The sequence below is a fragment of the Zalophus californianus genome, chromosome 3, assembly GCF_009762305.2.
Source record: "Zalophus californianus isolate mZalCal1 chromosome 3, mZalCal1.pri.v2, whole genome shotgun sequence".
Classification (NCBI taxonomy): Eukaryota; Metazoa; Chordata; class Mammalia; order Carnivora; family Otariidae; genus Zalophus; species Zalophus californianus.
Window position 1 is genome coordinate 106,819,624 of NC_045597.1, and position 15,557 is coordinate 106,835,180.

Sequence of the window (15,557 nt, forward strand, 5' to 3'; positions counted from 1 at the left end):
GAACAAATAATCCAATCAAGAAATGGGCAGAAGACATGAACAGACATTTCTCCAAAGAAGACATCCAAATGGCCAACAGGCACATGAAAAAGTGCTCAACATCGCTTGGCATCAGGGAAATCCAAATCAAAACCTCAATGAGATACCACCTCACACCCGTCAGAATGGCTAAAATTAACAAGTCAGGGAACGACAGATGTTGGCGGGGATGTGGAGAAAGGGGAACCCTCCTACACTGTTGGTGGGAATGCAAGCTGGTGCAACCCCTCTGGAAAACAGTATGGAGGTTCCTCAAACAGTTGAAATTAGAGCTACCGTTCGATCCAGCAATTGCACTACTGGGTATTTACCACAAAGATACAAATGTAGGGACCCGAAGGGGTACGTGTACCCCAATGTTTATAGCAGCAATGTCCACCATAGCCAAACTGTGGAAAGAGCCAAGATGCCCATCGACAGATGAATGGATAAAGAAGATGTGGTATATATACACAATGGAATATTATGCAGCCATCAAAAGGAATGAGATCTTGCCATTTGCAACGACGTGGATGGAACTGGAGGGTGTTATGCTGAGTGAAATAAGTCAATCAGAGAAAGACATGTATCACATGACCTCACTGATATGAGGAATTCTTAATCTCAGGAAACAAACTGAGTGTTACTGGAGTGGTCGGGGGTGGGAGGGATGGGGTGGCTGGGTGATAGATATTGGGGAGGGTATGTGCTACGGTGAGCGCTGTGAATTGTGCAAGACTGTTGAATCACAGATCTGTACTTCTGAAACAAATAACGCAACATATTTTAAGAAAAAAGAAAAAGAAGAAGATAATAGAAGAGGAAGAAAAGGGGAGTATGTCAGAGGGGGAGACGAACCATGAGAGATGATGGACTCTGAAAAACAAACTGAGGGTTCTAGAGGGGAGGGGGGTAGGGGGATGGGTTAGCCTGGTGATGGGTATTGAGGAGGGCACGTTCTGCATGGAGCACTGGGTGTTATGAACAAACAATGAATCATGGAACACTGCACCAAAAACTAATGATGTAATATATGGTGATTAACATAACAATAAAAAATTAAAAAAAAAAAAAAGATGCAAAGTCCTGGGATCTGTATTCGGAAAGGAAGTGGGTAGCCATCCTTCTGCTGTAGAGTGATTGCCCCCAATCCAAGATTCTACAGGCTTTCAAAGGGTGATGCTGCCAGAAAATAGGACAGATGCCTAGGACTGTTTCCAAGAAAGGGAAGAGGTGTGGAAGCACTAACAAAGCCTGTCTCCCTCCCAGTGAATTTACAGAGGTTAGAGCAAAACACAGGACATGATATTTGGGGATGTAGCTGGGTGTGGATTACAGAAAGAATCCTGGTCCTATGGTATACAGGAACATAGCATTTTTATGCACTTCTTTGTTTCATTATTTAAGTAAATAAAAACAAACTGATATGAGAATGAAAATAATCATACTGGGTTCTAGGAGAGACCCACTAGGATATATGAGGGAGAAATGGTCCAGGAGCCATAGGCCTAAGAAAGATATTTAAGAGGCGTAAAATTGATGGAAAGTGGGAACAAGTAAATATTGCATACCCTACGTACTGGACAGCACTGGAGGTACAGTATCTTCTCCATAATTAAACATCAGTAAATGGAAAAGAAAAACATAAAAGCACCTTGGACTATTATTACTTTTTAATTTCATAGCACAAGGACATGAGGGCATCGTTCCTTAGACTTACAGAATTGTTGAAAAAGAGAGCTTTTGGAAAATTGTGTTGGTATTGTGAGTAGGAAACAGGAAAAAGATACTATGACACCTCAGCAGAAAGTCATGAGAAGAAAATACACTAAACAGGACAATAAAAAACTAAGTCAAGAAGGAAGCTGAGTAAAATAAGGAAGGACTTGTTCCTGAGGTACATGCATACATGAAAAATCAATTGAATCTGCAGGATAAAAAGTAAACTAAAAATGCGGGTCAGAAACTTGAAAAACTCTTCTAGAATAAAAGAAAAGAAAGGAAAAATTATTAATATGATACATGTGTGAGAAAAAAGAAAGACAACCTAAGAACTTCTGTGTATTAAAGAAATCAATTTGTACAAAAGTAAATAAAGTTATCTTGAAGAAAGCGAATCTCAGCTAAAAACATTGTTGAAAGTAGACAAAATCAATATAAACATAAGTGCATATGTGGCAAAATATATTTATTATAATTAATTTTGTGTTTTTAAGCCTGGGGATAAATGTTACAAAAAAAGAAAAATCTGTTTGGTCTCAGACTTATCCTTAGCAACATTGAATACCACAAGGCAGTGTGAGGCAGGTGCAACCTAATTTTGCAGGAAATGGAAAATCTCCATACATTGAGTTGAGTTGAGTTGACATTTGTTTGTGAAGACCTTAGAGAGATGTTTGTATAAATATAAGAGCTCAGCAAATAAACCACAGATAAAGGCTTTTTTTTATAAGTGTATTTGATGAAATATACCAATAAAATAAGACTTAAATAACAATAAAGAAATTAAGAATGAAAAAATGATATAGTAAAAGGAATGATGAGTTTTAAAAGAGAAATATTAAATGTAAATATAGTTGAAAATATTCCAATTAATAAAGGGAAGACAAAAATATAAAAATACTACTTCTCCTAACATTTGTCAAAATAAAACCACAAACTGTATCAAAGACAATGAGGGTAAGTTAGATTGGGGAGTCTAATGATACTAAACTTCTCATATTAGATGGAAAAAAGATATTTTTAAATTTTGGGTTTAATTGTTAGTACATTTTTTAAAGTTAAAAATATTTAACAGTAAGACAAATAATAAATAACTTTCAAATCAAAAGACTAAAATAAATGAATTCATGCAATATGAAGTCTGCATAGGATAAACAGAAGCTAAATAAAAATAAATAAAAGCTGAGGAAAGACATAAAAACAAATATTTTAATGTTATAATATTATATTTTGAAAGTGGGGTAGAAAATTTAAATTTATGCATGAGTCTACAACAAATGAAAATTCTTTAAAATGGTAACTGGTTATTTCTAGTGTTTTAGTGGTAATTTTTCTTTTTTCCTTATATTTATTTTCTAAATTTTCTAAAATGACTTTTTTTAAAACTAGAAAATAAGCAATACAGGATACAGGTTATAACAAAATAGTCAAAGAGGAATACTGGCTTCCTGTACTGTCACAAATGGACAGAAATATGATGATTTTATATTAAGGAATAAAAAACTAGGGATTAGTTATCACTCTGGATAAGAGTAGTGATTTCTAAAAATTATAAGCCAGAGAAGCAAAACATGACTGCATTTTACAAAAATAGAGAAATGCCATCTTCACAATTAATGGGACATCAAAGCCAGTGTGTGAAAATATGTGAGGTGTGTGTTAATGTTGTTGTTGTTTATTTATATAGACTTCCACAAATATACCATTGAGGCTAGCTGACTGCAAGGATGGAGGTTACTCCTGTTTAGAAATCTCATTGTTCGGTTATTTCCTACCTAACTTTTGACATTACCCACTGAGAAATGTAGCTCATTAGTAAAGTTACTCTAAACTTCAACTCTGTGTGTTGTTTTTTAAGTATCTCCATAAACAGCCTTATATTTCAAACTCCTAAATTTTTTTCTCAATCATATTTCACAGTTTATTCTGTATGTGAAAAAATATTTTCCCACTTACAGTTAAATTACTGACCTGAATAAGATGTGTATGGTTTTCACTATGGACATTATTCTTTTGAAAGGTTATAACAGTTTTGTTACTGGTTTCCCAAGTTACTATGGCATAAATAGCTAGAAATCAATTGCATCAGGAGGCTCATATTTTATGTATTAAAACTGCAGAAGAAACTACAGTTGAAAAATTATCTGGGAGTAAACAAATGAGTAAAGCATCAGTACTGTATTGCTTAATCTCACCATTATCTTACAAACCCCAGCTACAGGGGCAGACTATCCATCAGAGAGAATGAACACATTTTAAGCATAGAATTTATCAAATAGGCCATCTTCAGTACCAATTTTTCTTTTGACTTTTGATCACTTTGGGTACAAAAAATGATAGGATTCACTGGAAACTATTTTTTTCAGAATACGTTACAGCCGTTTAGGTATAATAACTATTAGAGAAAAGTTAAACCAGAGAATTCATTTCATTTCATTTTTTTTTTTTTAGATGAGATACATGCATAGCACATTATGAAGTACATGTTCCTGGACCTGTGGATATTATATCATCAAAAGCTAAATGTTGTTTTGAATAAAACTACTTCTGTATATTGTTAATTATCTTTATCTTTTTCTTGATGTGTTAACTTTCTGGATATATAAGCAATGGAATTGGTAACAGAACTGAAAAATGAACCATTTTCTGGCTCTTTTTGTTGTTTTTCTCATATTCAAAATACATGGAAAAAATCATTTTTTGTGCTATATTATCTGGTAATCACCTTCACAAAGAAGTGCTTGAGTCTCTCCTTTTCTTACGAGCTACAATTCAAGGGTTTCTATTTAAACAATGACTTTTATTTGCATTAAATTATATCATCTAATTTTGAAAAAGGTTTCATTAAATAAAGTGATGTAAACTGGAATGGAGCATTAGGTAAAGAAAACAGCTTTCCAAAAATGGTGAGTTCTATTTTGCTCAAGTCTGTGGGATTCTTAGCCTCTTATATTTTAATTTTTATTTATTTATTTATTTTAAAGATTTTATTTGTTTGACAGAGAGAGACACAGAGAGAGAGGGAACACAAGCAGGGGGAGTGGGAGAGGGAGAATCAGGCCTCCCGCTTGTGGGAAGCGCGATGTGGGGCTCGATCCCACGACCCTGGGATCATGACCTGAGCTGAAGGTAGATGCTTAATGACTGAGCCACCCAGGTGCCCCTATATTTTAATTTTTAAAGTAAAACTACATGAAAGAGTTGATTCTGTAAATAGTAATAGTATTCTTAGAGAGGAATCAGATTTTACATCAAGAGTGTTTGAAGATATGGACATGTGAGGGGCTAAAGGAAAAAAAGCAGTGCATTTTTTTTCCTATTCATTTCACCACATATAACAATTTTCTCAGTTAGGGTTTGGAAATTGTGGGTACTTTGCATATTATAGTTCATTTATAGTAGCTATAACATACACTGAGTATTGAACTTCTTCATATCTGAGTTATAAAAGCGGAAAGTAACATTTGTACAAGAAAAGTACAGGCTTAAATCTCAACCTCAAGAAACAACAAAATAAGCATATAATCGAACACAAAACAAAACATAATCATAAATGACATTAAGTGGCCAAATAAAACATTTACATAAATTAAAATAGCCCAAATTTACACAAAACTGTTTCTAAATGAAACTTCTCTCCCTTCGTGGTTCTCCCTTTTCTGTTTTGTTTTGTTTCTTTACTGTATAGGCACTTTACTAATACCAGATTTCTATAACTCATGCATCATCAGTATTAAAAACTTAAAAACTTGGGAGGGAGCACCATGATTTTGATGCTGAGGGGATTTTTTTTTTCTTTCTTTTTTTTTTCTTTTTTTGACTTAGCTGTTTCAGCTGAGAGCTTTTTAATAATGGAAGGCAGAACACAGCCCTAGATCATTTGTTCTTAGTAAGTGCAATTTTTTTTCCCCAGAAGAAATCTGGCAATCTGTAGACATTTTGGTTGTTGCAACTTTGGGTGGTATTAGTAACATCTAATGGGTAGAGGCAGAGATCCTGCTAAATATCCTTCCTTAAAAGGATAATAAAGAACTAACTGGACCCAAATGTCTAGAGGTTGAAAACCCCTACTTTAGATGAATAGTCATTTGGGTAGGAAGGAGAATTTACCATGAAACATTCATTTTTAGAAAATACGTTTCATCAAAGCTTGAAGGAAAGTTTTAGGAAGTATTTTGGTGATGGCATTTATAAAGGATGGTCACTGTGGAGGAGAATTGTACACCTGAATTTCTAGCATTTATATGAGTTTTTGCATACGAGTATTGAAATAGAAAGAGCTAGAGCTATATAAATAAATTTTAAGTAGTTGAAAAAATATCTTTGTCCTGTAAAGACTGAAGGCAAAATAATTGCAAAAAGAAAGACTATGAACTCTGATGTGGACTTGAGTGCATGAGCATGGGATGGTGAAGCATATTGTGGACATAAGGACCATGATAATGTAGATGGGACCTCAGGGTTAAAAAGTATATCCTGAACTCTCTCAACTATGGTTTTCATCAATGCCCTAGTGAAAAAATGGGCCATTGTGCCAGACTCTGGGTGTTAGTTGCCTGTATATCATAAATGATACGCTAGATGTTTATACCACTAACTGTATCAAGATCATCTCAATCTGTAGGTTCTGTTTCCTTCAAATAATAATTTCAGTTACATTTCTAAAGCTCTCATATAAAAAGGCCGTTTTAGATAATATAACTCAATGATAGCTCCAGTTAATCAGAGCCTCCTTTATTTTCTTCTCCAGGCTGATACTCCAGGTCGGTATACCGATAACCATTCCACTTACAAAATAATGCCTAAATAGCATCTCATGCAATCTGAGTTTTCCATAAAGTACACTTTCTGAGAATGGGAAGGGCAGGAAGAGCTTTGGCTTATTTCAACACAATCGTCACACTACTGTGTGTATAACCTACCTCTCTTTCTACTGCAATATAAGAATCCATAATAAGCAATGTAAGATGGGGGAAAAATATGAAGCAAGGAAAATGTTTCTGCTCCAAGAAGAGAGAAAATGCTTTCTCTATTGTGCTTTTAAAAGTGATGCAATGAAATCAATCTAACCCAGAAAGTATGCTCTTAAGGATATAACAAAAATTATGTCTCATGTTTACTAAAATAGTTTCCTAGGGATATTAGAGTCCACAAATAAAAGAATTTTCTTACTTTTAAAAACTACCCAACACAAGCACTTAAATATGTAGAATTTCATTTAAATAAGTCAGTCAACAATTTTTTATAAAGTATTTAACACTTCATTGTAGAAACATAGGCAAAATGACTATTATAACCAAAATGAAAAATACTGTTCAATTTAAAAAATGTACTTAAACAAGAACCTGAAAAAGTTTATGATATGCATAACATTGTTCAAGCAAAATTGCACTAGTATTACATAAATCAATAGTTTATAAAGGCCTCAATATGGCAAAGTTTAGAAATAGGTAGTATGCATGCACATAGTACAACAAAAAGTCTCTTTATAAAACAGCAGTTTTTTTTTTTTTTTTAATGCTTGTACAAAGGGATAAAGAGCAACCACAAACATATTTCATCTGTTAGGTTAATACATTATGACAGCTAAAAGTCAGTCATGTCTATCAGAGGAACAAAAAGCCCTCCATACCTTGTGAATAAATCTTTTGTGCCTTTAAAGATATCTGTATAAAAATGCTATCCTTTTTTATACAACTTAAATAAATCGTACTTATTTCAGTCAAAATTTGAAAACAAACAAACAAAAAAGTGAATGGGGTCCATGTGTTTTGCATAACCAAAAGAAACCAGAGTATCAGAGTAACTGGTCAGCATTTACACTCTCCACCTTTGATTATGGACAGATAATTGTTCTTCTATAACCTGGAAAGTCCTTTAAGAATATATTTTGAATAGGGCAAATATTGGATTAGTCACACTGTATATTGAAAATATTTACCAACTACTCTATACTATAATGGCTGTTTTGCCTCTTCCTTTTGACCTGGCAAAGAGAATGCATTCACATAATTGAAATTCTGTCATCAATTTGTGTGCTTATGTATTATTGTTCAGTGTTCTGTGTGGTAAGGGGTTGGGTTAATCTTCCACAAAATGCACATGACTAGGAAGAACTTCCTAAGGCATGCGTACCCAATGCCCTGTTGTGCTCTAGGCTGGCTATTTACCTCAGGACTGAGGGAGAACAAAAGGTCTTATCCCATAGCAAGTGTGGTCTTTCCACTTCTGGTTATATTTTTGCTATGTTCTACCACCTAAATATAACTATTGTTTACAGGGTGTATATGTTTAGTATATCACATAGAGTCCGCTAAATTTTGGCAAATGTAGTTGCAGGTATTCATGCAAATTATTAATTGTATATATTTTTAAAAGTTTTTCATCAAAATTTTCATCTACCACTTGGCAATCTAAGGCTAATTTCAAAGCAGGTGATGCTGGACTTGTGAGGGCTAGATATTTTCAGCAGTCTGAATCAGTCTTAATGGGCACAAACAAGAGAGTTGACCATTCAATCATTCTTCCATCAGTTTAAATGGAAAAGTAAAATGACATTGTATTACAGCTTTCAGACCATATAATGAAAAAGTGCAGAGATTCTCTTTGTTGATTAAGTAGAACCAAAAAAGTTCATATAAAATAGATTGCTCATATTCACACTACAAAGGAATATGTTGTTTTTAATTTTTAACAAATCCAAAGGTGAATCATATCAGCAGCATTGTTGTAAATTGTATTGTAGTGCAGTTCTTTTTCATAAAAATACCATACAAATGGTCAATCAATAGTCATCAGCAAAAAGTAAAACCCAGAAAACTCAGAAAACAATTAACCAGGAGAAAGATAAAGAAGGAGGTAATGCTGATGCCAAAACAAGTATAATACTGTTGGAACATACAAAAGTAATCCTTATATTTTATACATTTATACAGCATATAAAAGGTATCACTGATTATGCCACTGTCTCTCTTATCCCAATTTCTATTTTCTTTGGAAGCAGTTCTTTCCTTTCATCAACACTTCCTAAGGAGTTTCGACAGTTTTGCCCATCCATATATAGTTTTGCATACACCGGATTGGAGTAATTTGTTGGCTGAAGGAGAAAAAAAAAATAGAGAAATTCAATTTTTGTCATCAATTCTGACCATATTTTTTTTTTATTTTCTAGGATGTCTATCTTTCAATGTTAACCACATTTATATGCAATATATTTAATTTTCTAAATAGTAATTACATAAATGTAATTAATTTCTGTTTACAGGCTTTAGTTGACTTTTGTGTGGTATTAGATAAAAACATAAGTGTACGTTTTTCAGGTAACTTGGGAATCTAAGTGGAACTTTGACATAAGAGTAAAAGCCCGAGGATATCTTTGTGAAGACAATATTCATTGCGATTACTTAAAAGCATAAAACACTAAACCAAATCATCTTATTTCCAGTCCGTGCGTTTGCCACCTTACCGCCATAGCAGTGGCAGGAAAGATGTGTTTACAGAAAGTTATCTAATTGCTTGAGGCTTACAATTTTTTCAATATGAAGTTAAAAACAGGAAAACAAAGAAAATAATAGTAAAACGCATTGGTGGAATAAACTTTAAAATAAAGACAATATTTTTGCTTCAAACAACTTATATGTATTTATTATTGTAAATACTTTTGGACTCTTCCAAGGATTTGAAGTTCATAGTTATCTTAATTTTCATAGATACCTAGAGCACTTTGAAGTAGAATCGAGACATGCAGAAGTGATCTCTTCCAGTTGAAAACATGCAATGTTTATCATTTTATTAATTGTAACTAAACCCAAGAAGTTACTGCCTAGTTTTTGTTTAGTTTAGTTTTGTCTTCCCAAATGCAGAACACTAAATCTTAGTTCTGACAAAGAAACATATAATCTTTGGGCCATGCAAATGAGACAGACATGAAAAAAATGAGAATGAAAAACAACTGATGCGAGAGAGGTACAAAGGAGAACATACTCATCCCCAGGAATCTTTATACCCTTATTTTTATCCCTCTTCCATCTACCTTAAACCATGTAACTTAAGACCAAGTACCATCCTCTAGAAACTAGTTACTTAATAAAAAAAAATTTTTAAGAGGGGTCTCATTAGACCATTTCTAATTTCTCAATACAATGCCACATTTTGTAGTATATTTTTATTTAAGTGGACACCAAACTTGTAAATACTAAACAAAATATCTTAATAGGAAATGAGTAAAACCAAACATAAATTTAAGTTTAAATTATTCAGTTTAAATTTCTAGCTAGAGATTTCTAAGAATAGCAAAAACTCATTTTTATTGTTAAAGAGCTGTGACATTTTCAAAATCAGCAGAAGAGCTATTTCTACTTACTAGCTTATCTGAAATGATAACATGTTTTCTATGTAATCTTGCATAAGCAGGACATCTAACATAAGCCTCAGATTTTAATGCTGTTTTGAAATCTCTTGTTAATTAAAAACTCAATTAAAGACATCCCCTATCTAAGTCCAGCCATCATCTTTCATTGCGAGGGGTTCTGTGATGGAATGGATATGGAATAATGAATTTTCTTCTCTCACCCCAGCAGTTAGTGGTCCTTTCAAATCAGAGTTTAGGTAGATGGGAGGCGCTGTGTGCGGAAGCTTGAAAGCACTGGACCCTCCCCCTATATACCTGGCCTGTATGTAAACAGAGAATTTTAGTTTCCGATCTAATATCATGGAACGATTTTCATTGACATAAACTCATATTAAGTCATAAAAATAGCATAAAAATACTCATTAGCTCTGGGGCACAAACAGTGTGTTCATCGTAGCTTTAATAGATTAAGAAAAAACTATAAATATTGGATCTCTCCTTCTTAAGACATTTCTGTTATGTACAGCTTACTGATAGCATCAGTAAGCTTACTTACGCCATGCGTCAAGACACCTCCATACATTTCTATTTATTTAACTTCATCCTTCCCAAAGAAATCATATCTTTGCTAACTACTCTGTGAAAAATATACAAGATTCCCCTACCTAAGGTTTTGTCCCCTTGAAAAGTTCTGACAGTAGCCCATTTTGAACACTCAAATATCTGACTGCTTCTAATTAAAGATTTATCACCACCCTATATTTAAAAAAAATAAAAATGTCACATTTTAAAAAAAATCTGTATTTTGAAAATCTGACTCTCCAAATGAATTACTAATTAAACTAGTTCACTAAGTCTCCGTGCAAGAACAATGACTTTAGATTTTCTTGGGTTAATAATCACAAAGTTGGGGATAAGGGCAAGGGTCTCAGAAAAAAATTTTAAATATAAAATCAGGTCAATATTGCCTCTTCATTTCCCCCCACAAAGATCTCATTGAAAAAATATTGAAAATTATCTAAGTAAAATTTGAGATGAATTTGGAGATAAAACCAGTAAATACTAATTTCCTTTTTTTGAAATCTTCAAACTGTTCTGTGATTGCCTCCATAGTCAAATCTTTTTTATTAACTTTACTTACTGTCTCAGTTATTTTGATTAGAAGATAAGATTGAAGTAGAAATTTTAACCATTTTGAAAATAATGAAAATGCTCTATAAAATCCTCTTTATGTGTAATGCAATTTTCATTTGATCACATCATGATTATATCAAACCATCATGACTCAGCAAATACTCTATGAAAAACATTTGGTCATTAAGGTTGCTTCGGTGTGGTCCTCTTCTTTCCAAAAGTGTTTATACCTATTAGGACTAGTTGTGTCTCTTGCAGTTACTCCTTAGGCAATAATTCATATTTACATTTCAAAAATCAGAAGCTAGCTAGACTCAGCCATCTAAGTCACATTAATGTAATTTTGGTCAATCAGTCAGCAAATTGGTAAATAAATATTTATTGAATGTTATATGCAAATACATTAAAAGTAATCTGAGGGGCACTGAAGCATAGTTTTATCTTCCTAGAGTAAATGTGGAAAAATTTTTAAATGGAGTACTAAAAAGCCATTTTCTTTAAGTAATGAAAATTGGCTTAATTCTATCACTAGAAATAAAAATGATGGGGAAAGTAAGAACTCTCCTTATGAAAAGTGTATGAAGTATGTCCTCATCAGTTCATATTATACTTACAGTGTACTTTCTCCTAAGAAAAATTCAAAGAATATGAGAAGTCTATTATTTATCTTCTTCATAAATTATCAAATAACAATGTGCACCATATATAGAGTCTTTCCTTTTTAAGTAGAAAACAATGAAACTTAGGTTTCTAGAATTTATTTCATGAACAATTTCAAATGTAGGAGTTAATTAATGAATTAATAATTAATAATAAGTATAAATTTACTTCTAATTAGGAAAAAAGTCACTACAATATCCTCTGATCATGTAAAAATATACACATGCACTAATAATTGATTCCTTTTCAGAGAAATAAATATTTGACCATTGATTTCAGGCTCAGATATTCTGGCCATGGATTCAGAACTAGCCTGAATGTATGGGACCTTATTCAACATCTTTGGGAATAGCTGTTGCTATGAGCGCAAACCCATTTGGACATAGATTGTGATTATTTACAATGTAAAGGGGCATTTTGGACAAAGCATCTTTCATATATCAGAAAATAAATTAGTTATTCAATAAATGAATGAGTAAGCTAAGAAAAATCATTCCATAATAGCAAATTGATGTTCTTAATTCACAATAAAATAGTCTATCATTACCATGCAAAATATGAAGATAATACAGTGTAGTGAATCTTTGCAAGTTTATCTGGATAATTGTATCATTCATCTATTTCTCTTGAAAGCTGCTAACCTGAGTATACAATGATAAGAATAGAAACTTTACCAAAAAGTTAGATTTTTAGGCTGTTTGTATCAACAACATAACTCAAATCGATAGGAAGGCTATTATAGTAGAAAAATATTTTTTCAAAAGTAATTTGATTACAAACAAATCCGAGGGCACAGCTTAGCTGAATCAATGAAACACTACTGGAAATAAAATACTTATTTTGACACTCTTTTTATTATTAAAAAATAAATCAGACAGTATTTTTATGCTAGGCTGTACATTTATATATGCTAGCATCTCAACACATTTGAATAAAGCATTATTGTAAGTAAACTAGACATGTTTATAAACTAAATGAATAAATACATATGTATTTTCCAAAACATGTTATCTTAACTTCATGCTTCAGGTGAATGCAAGCCATAATTTTATTTTTTTCTTTAAAAGAGACTATAACATTCAATGCATCCTAAAGTTCTTCACTGTTAACTTCAGATAAAAGAAATGCTGATAAACTTCAGGACTATATTACAGATAAATGACTCAGGAATGTTAGTGCTTATTGTCCATCATCTTAAAACATATTACCTTTGTTGCATCTATCATAAAACCAGGATCTAAAAGACCTCCATCGTTGTGATCATGATCCACCTCATACATGTTATAAGATGGATTCCCAATTTCTACATTGATTCCTCCATTGATAATAGGCTGTCTTCTAATAGTTTTTGTCCTAGAATATGTGAACATTAATGTAAGTGTAAACTGTCTCAATATTACAATCATAATACATAAAGCTATCATATTTGTAGATTTACTGACTTATTTTAACATAACTCACAGAGTTCATAAATAAAAGTGCATTAAAAATAAATATTTATCAAGTCATAGAAGAACCAAAAAAGTCTTAATGTGATAAGTTATCCAAATTACTTAGATTTGACAGCAAAAAATGCACTTGGAACATAGTCCTCTTAAATAGCTGACACGTTAGTTGAAACTGAATATTCACTAATTCATTATTTCTTAAATTAACTTTTACCCTTTATTCCTGAAAACTATGACTAAAAAGTAGTGATAAAGAATCTTTGAAATAGACTGTTTTCTTTTTTTTGTTTAATTTACTTATTTGACAGAGAGAGAGAGAGAGAGAGAGAGAGCACCAGCAGGGGGAGGGGCAGAGGGAGAGGGAGAAGCAGGCTCCCCACTGAGCAGGGACTCGATCCCAGGACCCCAGGATCATGACCTGAGTTGAAGGCAGATGCTTAACCGACTGAGCCACCCAGGTACTCCTGAAATAGATTGTTTTCAATCCCCAAGTCATCCTTTTTTAAAAAACTGACTCACAAACACTTGGTTCCAGATAATAACCTTACAGACAACTTACTCCTTCCAGATCTTTATAACTGCATGTTCACAGAAATTGAAAAATTATACTTCCAGGAATATATAACATAAACCAATGCAGAATTTGTGAATGAAATGCACAAGTTGTGATACATAATACATATTCAGTATCATTGTATTGATATTACTAATCTTACACATTAAGATAATAGGATGCACTTCAGAGACTCTTGCTGTCTCATGGAAAAACTACCAAAAATGTAAAATTCTACTGAAATTTAATTAATATGTGCCCTTGTTAGTTTTGTTAGAATATACAAATGGAGCCATTCCATCAACATAACAAGGGAGACGAGAGTTCTGAATTATACTCACTTTAAAATGAAATAGAGGGATAAAATGGTTCGAAAACAAGAATTTGCAGTTGGGATAACTAAATCACGTTTTTAAGAATTAAAAAAAATTAAATGGAAAAACACTATGTTTTTGTACCTCTGTATGTAATTTATTTACTGACCTTTTGTCTAAACCACTGAATCTTACCTTCTTTTTCTTTTACAAAGCACTAAACCAATTACTAAGGTGGTTATCAAAGTCACCAGGAGGACTAGAGGCACAATGATAGCGATGCTTCCTGAAAAAGAAATGCATGAATAGGTGAACACATAAATAAAATGATTTAAAGAGTGATATAACTGAATACTTTATTATACCAAATCATTTGACCATTGATGTAATGAAAAGTAAAGCTCAGGCCAAATGTCTATATTCTTTTTTTTTTTAAGATTTTATTTATTTATTTGAGAGAGAGAGAGAATGAGAGATAGAGAGCACGAGAGGGAAGCGGGTCAGAGGGAGAAGCAGACTCCCTGCTGAGCAGGGAGGGAGCCTGATGCAGGGCTCGATCCCAGGACTCCAGGATCATGGCCTGAGCCGAAGGCAGTCGCTTAACCAACTGAGCCACCCAGGCGCCCCTCAAATGTCTATATTCTTAGTTCATAACTATGTTACTGAAAAATCACTCTCCTATTAAATAGTTGATCTGCTGGAAATTTTTCTTTAGATATCTTTCGTTTATGTGTTGCAGTTAAATACCTTGAGGTTAGAAATGCTGATTTCTTTGTCAGTCTAAGTCTGATTCTCACTACACACATTTTCTTGCAATGATGTAAGTACATGTTGGTTACTTTTTGTAAATCAATGGTGACTGAACATACACTTATATAGTTCCACTGGCTACAATCCCACCTTTAGTTTTGTTCCTTTAGCTATAAATATTCTCTATCAGTGAGTACATGTGGCAAATCAGATGGCAGCCTGGTCAAACAGTAGGACATCAGAGTTGGATTCAGATAGAGCTTGAGTATCAGTTTCACGACTTACTTAGAATGAGCCCTTGGATAGGTTATTTCATACTTGAGGCTCATGCTCTTCACCAATAAAACAGAGACAAGGAGATCTACTACACAGGGCTATTAATTTGGTTCAACAGAATGGGGGGTGGGGAGGCAAAGGGGATTCTCTTTCTTAAGTTTCATTCCAGAATAATTTCAGCAAAATAAACCTGAGGGTTTGGCTTATGTTATAAATGTCCATTTTCACATTTTTCCATGTATTTACAAAAATTATCTTAGGTTGTATCACTTATCTTCAAAATGGAATAAAAGATCTATGGAAGAGATCTCCAAGAGTGGTCAGAGAAACTG

At 33.0% G+C, this 15,557-nt stretch overlaps 1 protein-coding gene and 1 long non-coding RNA gene across 3 annotated transcripts in view; one reads left to right on the forward strand and one right to left on the reverse strand.

The window, feature by feature from the left end:
• The window catches only part of LOC113920656, a 101,552-nt gene extending 97,270 nt beyond the window's left edge, over positions 1-4,282 (forward strand). For both annotated transcript variants that reach the window (XR_003519332.1, XR_003519335.2), the window contains exon 4: positions 4,192-4,282. This is a non-coding gene — a long non-coding RNA (uncharacterized LOC113920656). The remainder of the gene's footprint in view (positions 1-4,191) is intronic.
• Positions 4,283-6,978: 2,696 nt separating this feature from the next.
• Positions 6,979-15,557, reverse strand: part of LRP1B (LDL receptor related protein 1B) — a 1,883,216-nt gene continuing 1,874,637 nt past the window's right edge. The window contains 4 exon segments of the mRNA XM_035726875.1: positions 6,979-8,836; positions 10,312-10,410; positions 13,093-13,237; positions 14,395-14,485. Of these exon segments, the coding sequence (XP_035582768.1) occupies positions 8,696-8,836; positions 10,312-10,410; positions 13,093-13,237; positions 14,395-14,485 (476 nt within the window). The 3' untranslated portion in view covers positions 6,979-8,695.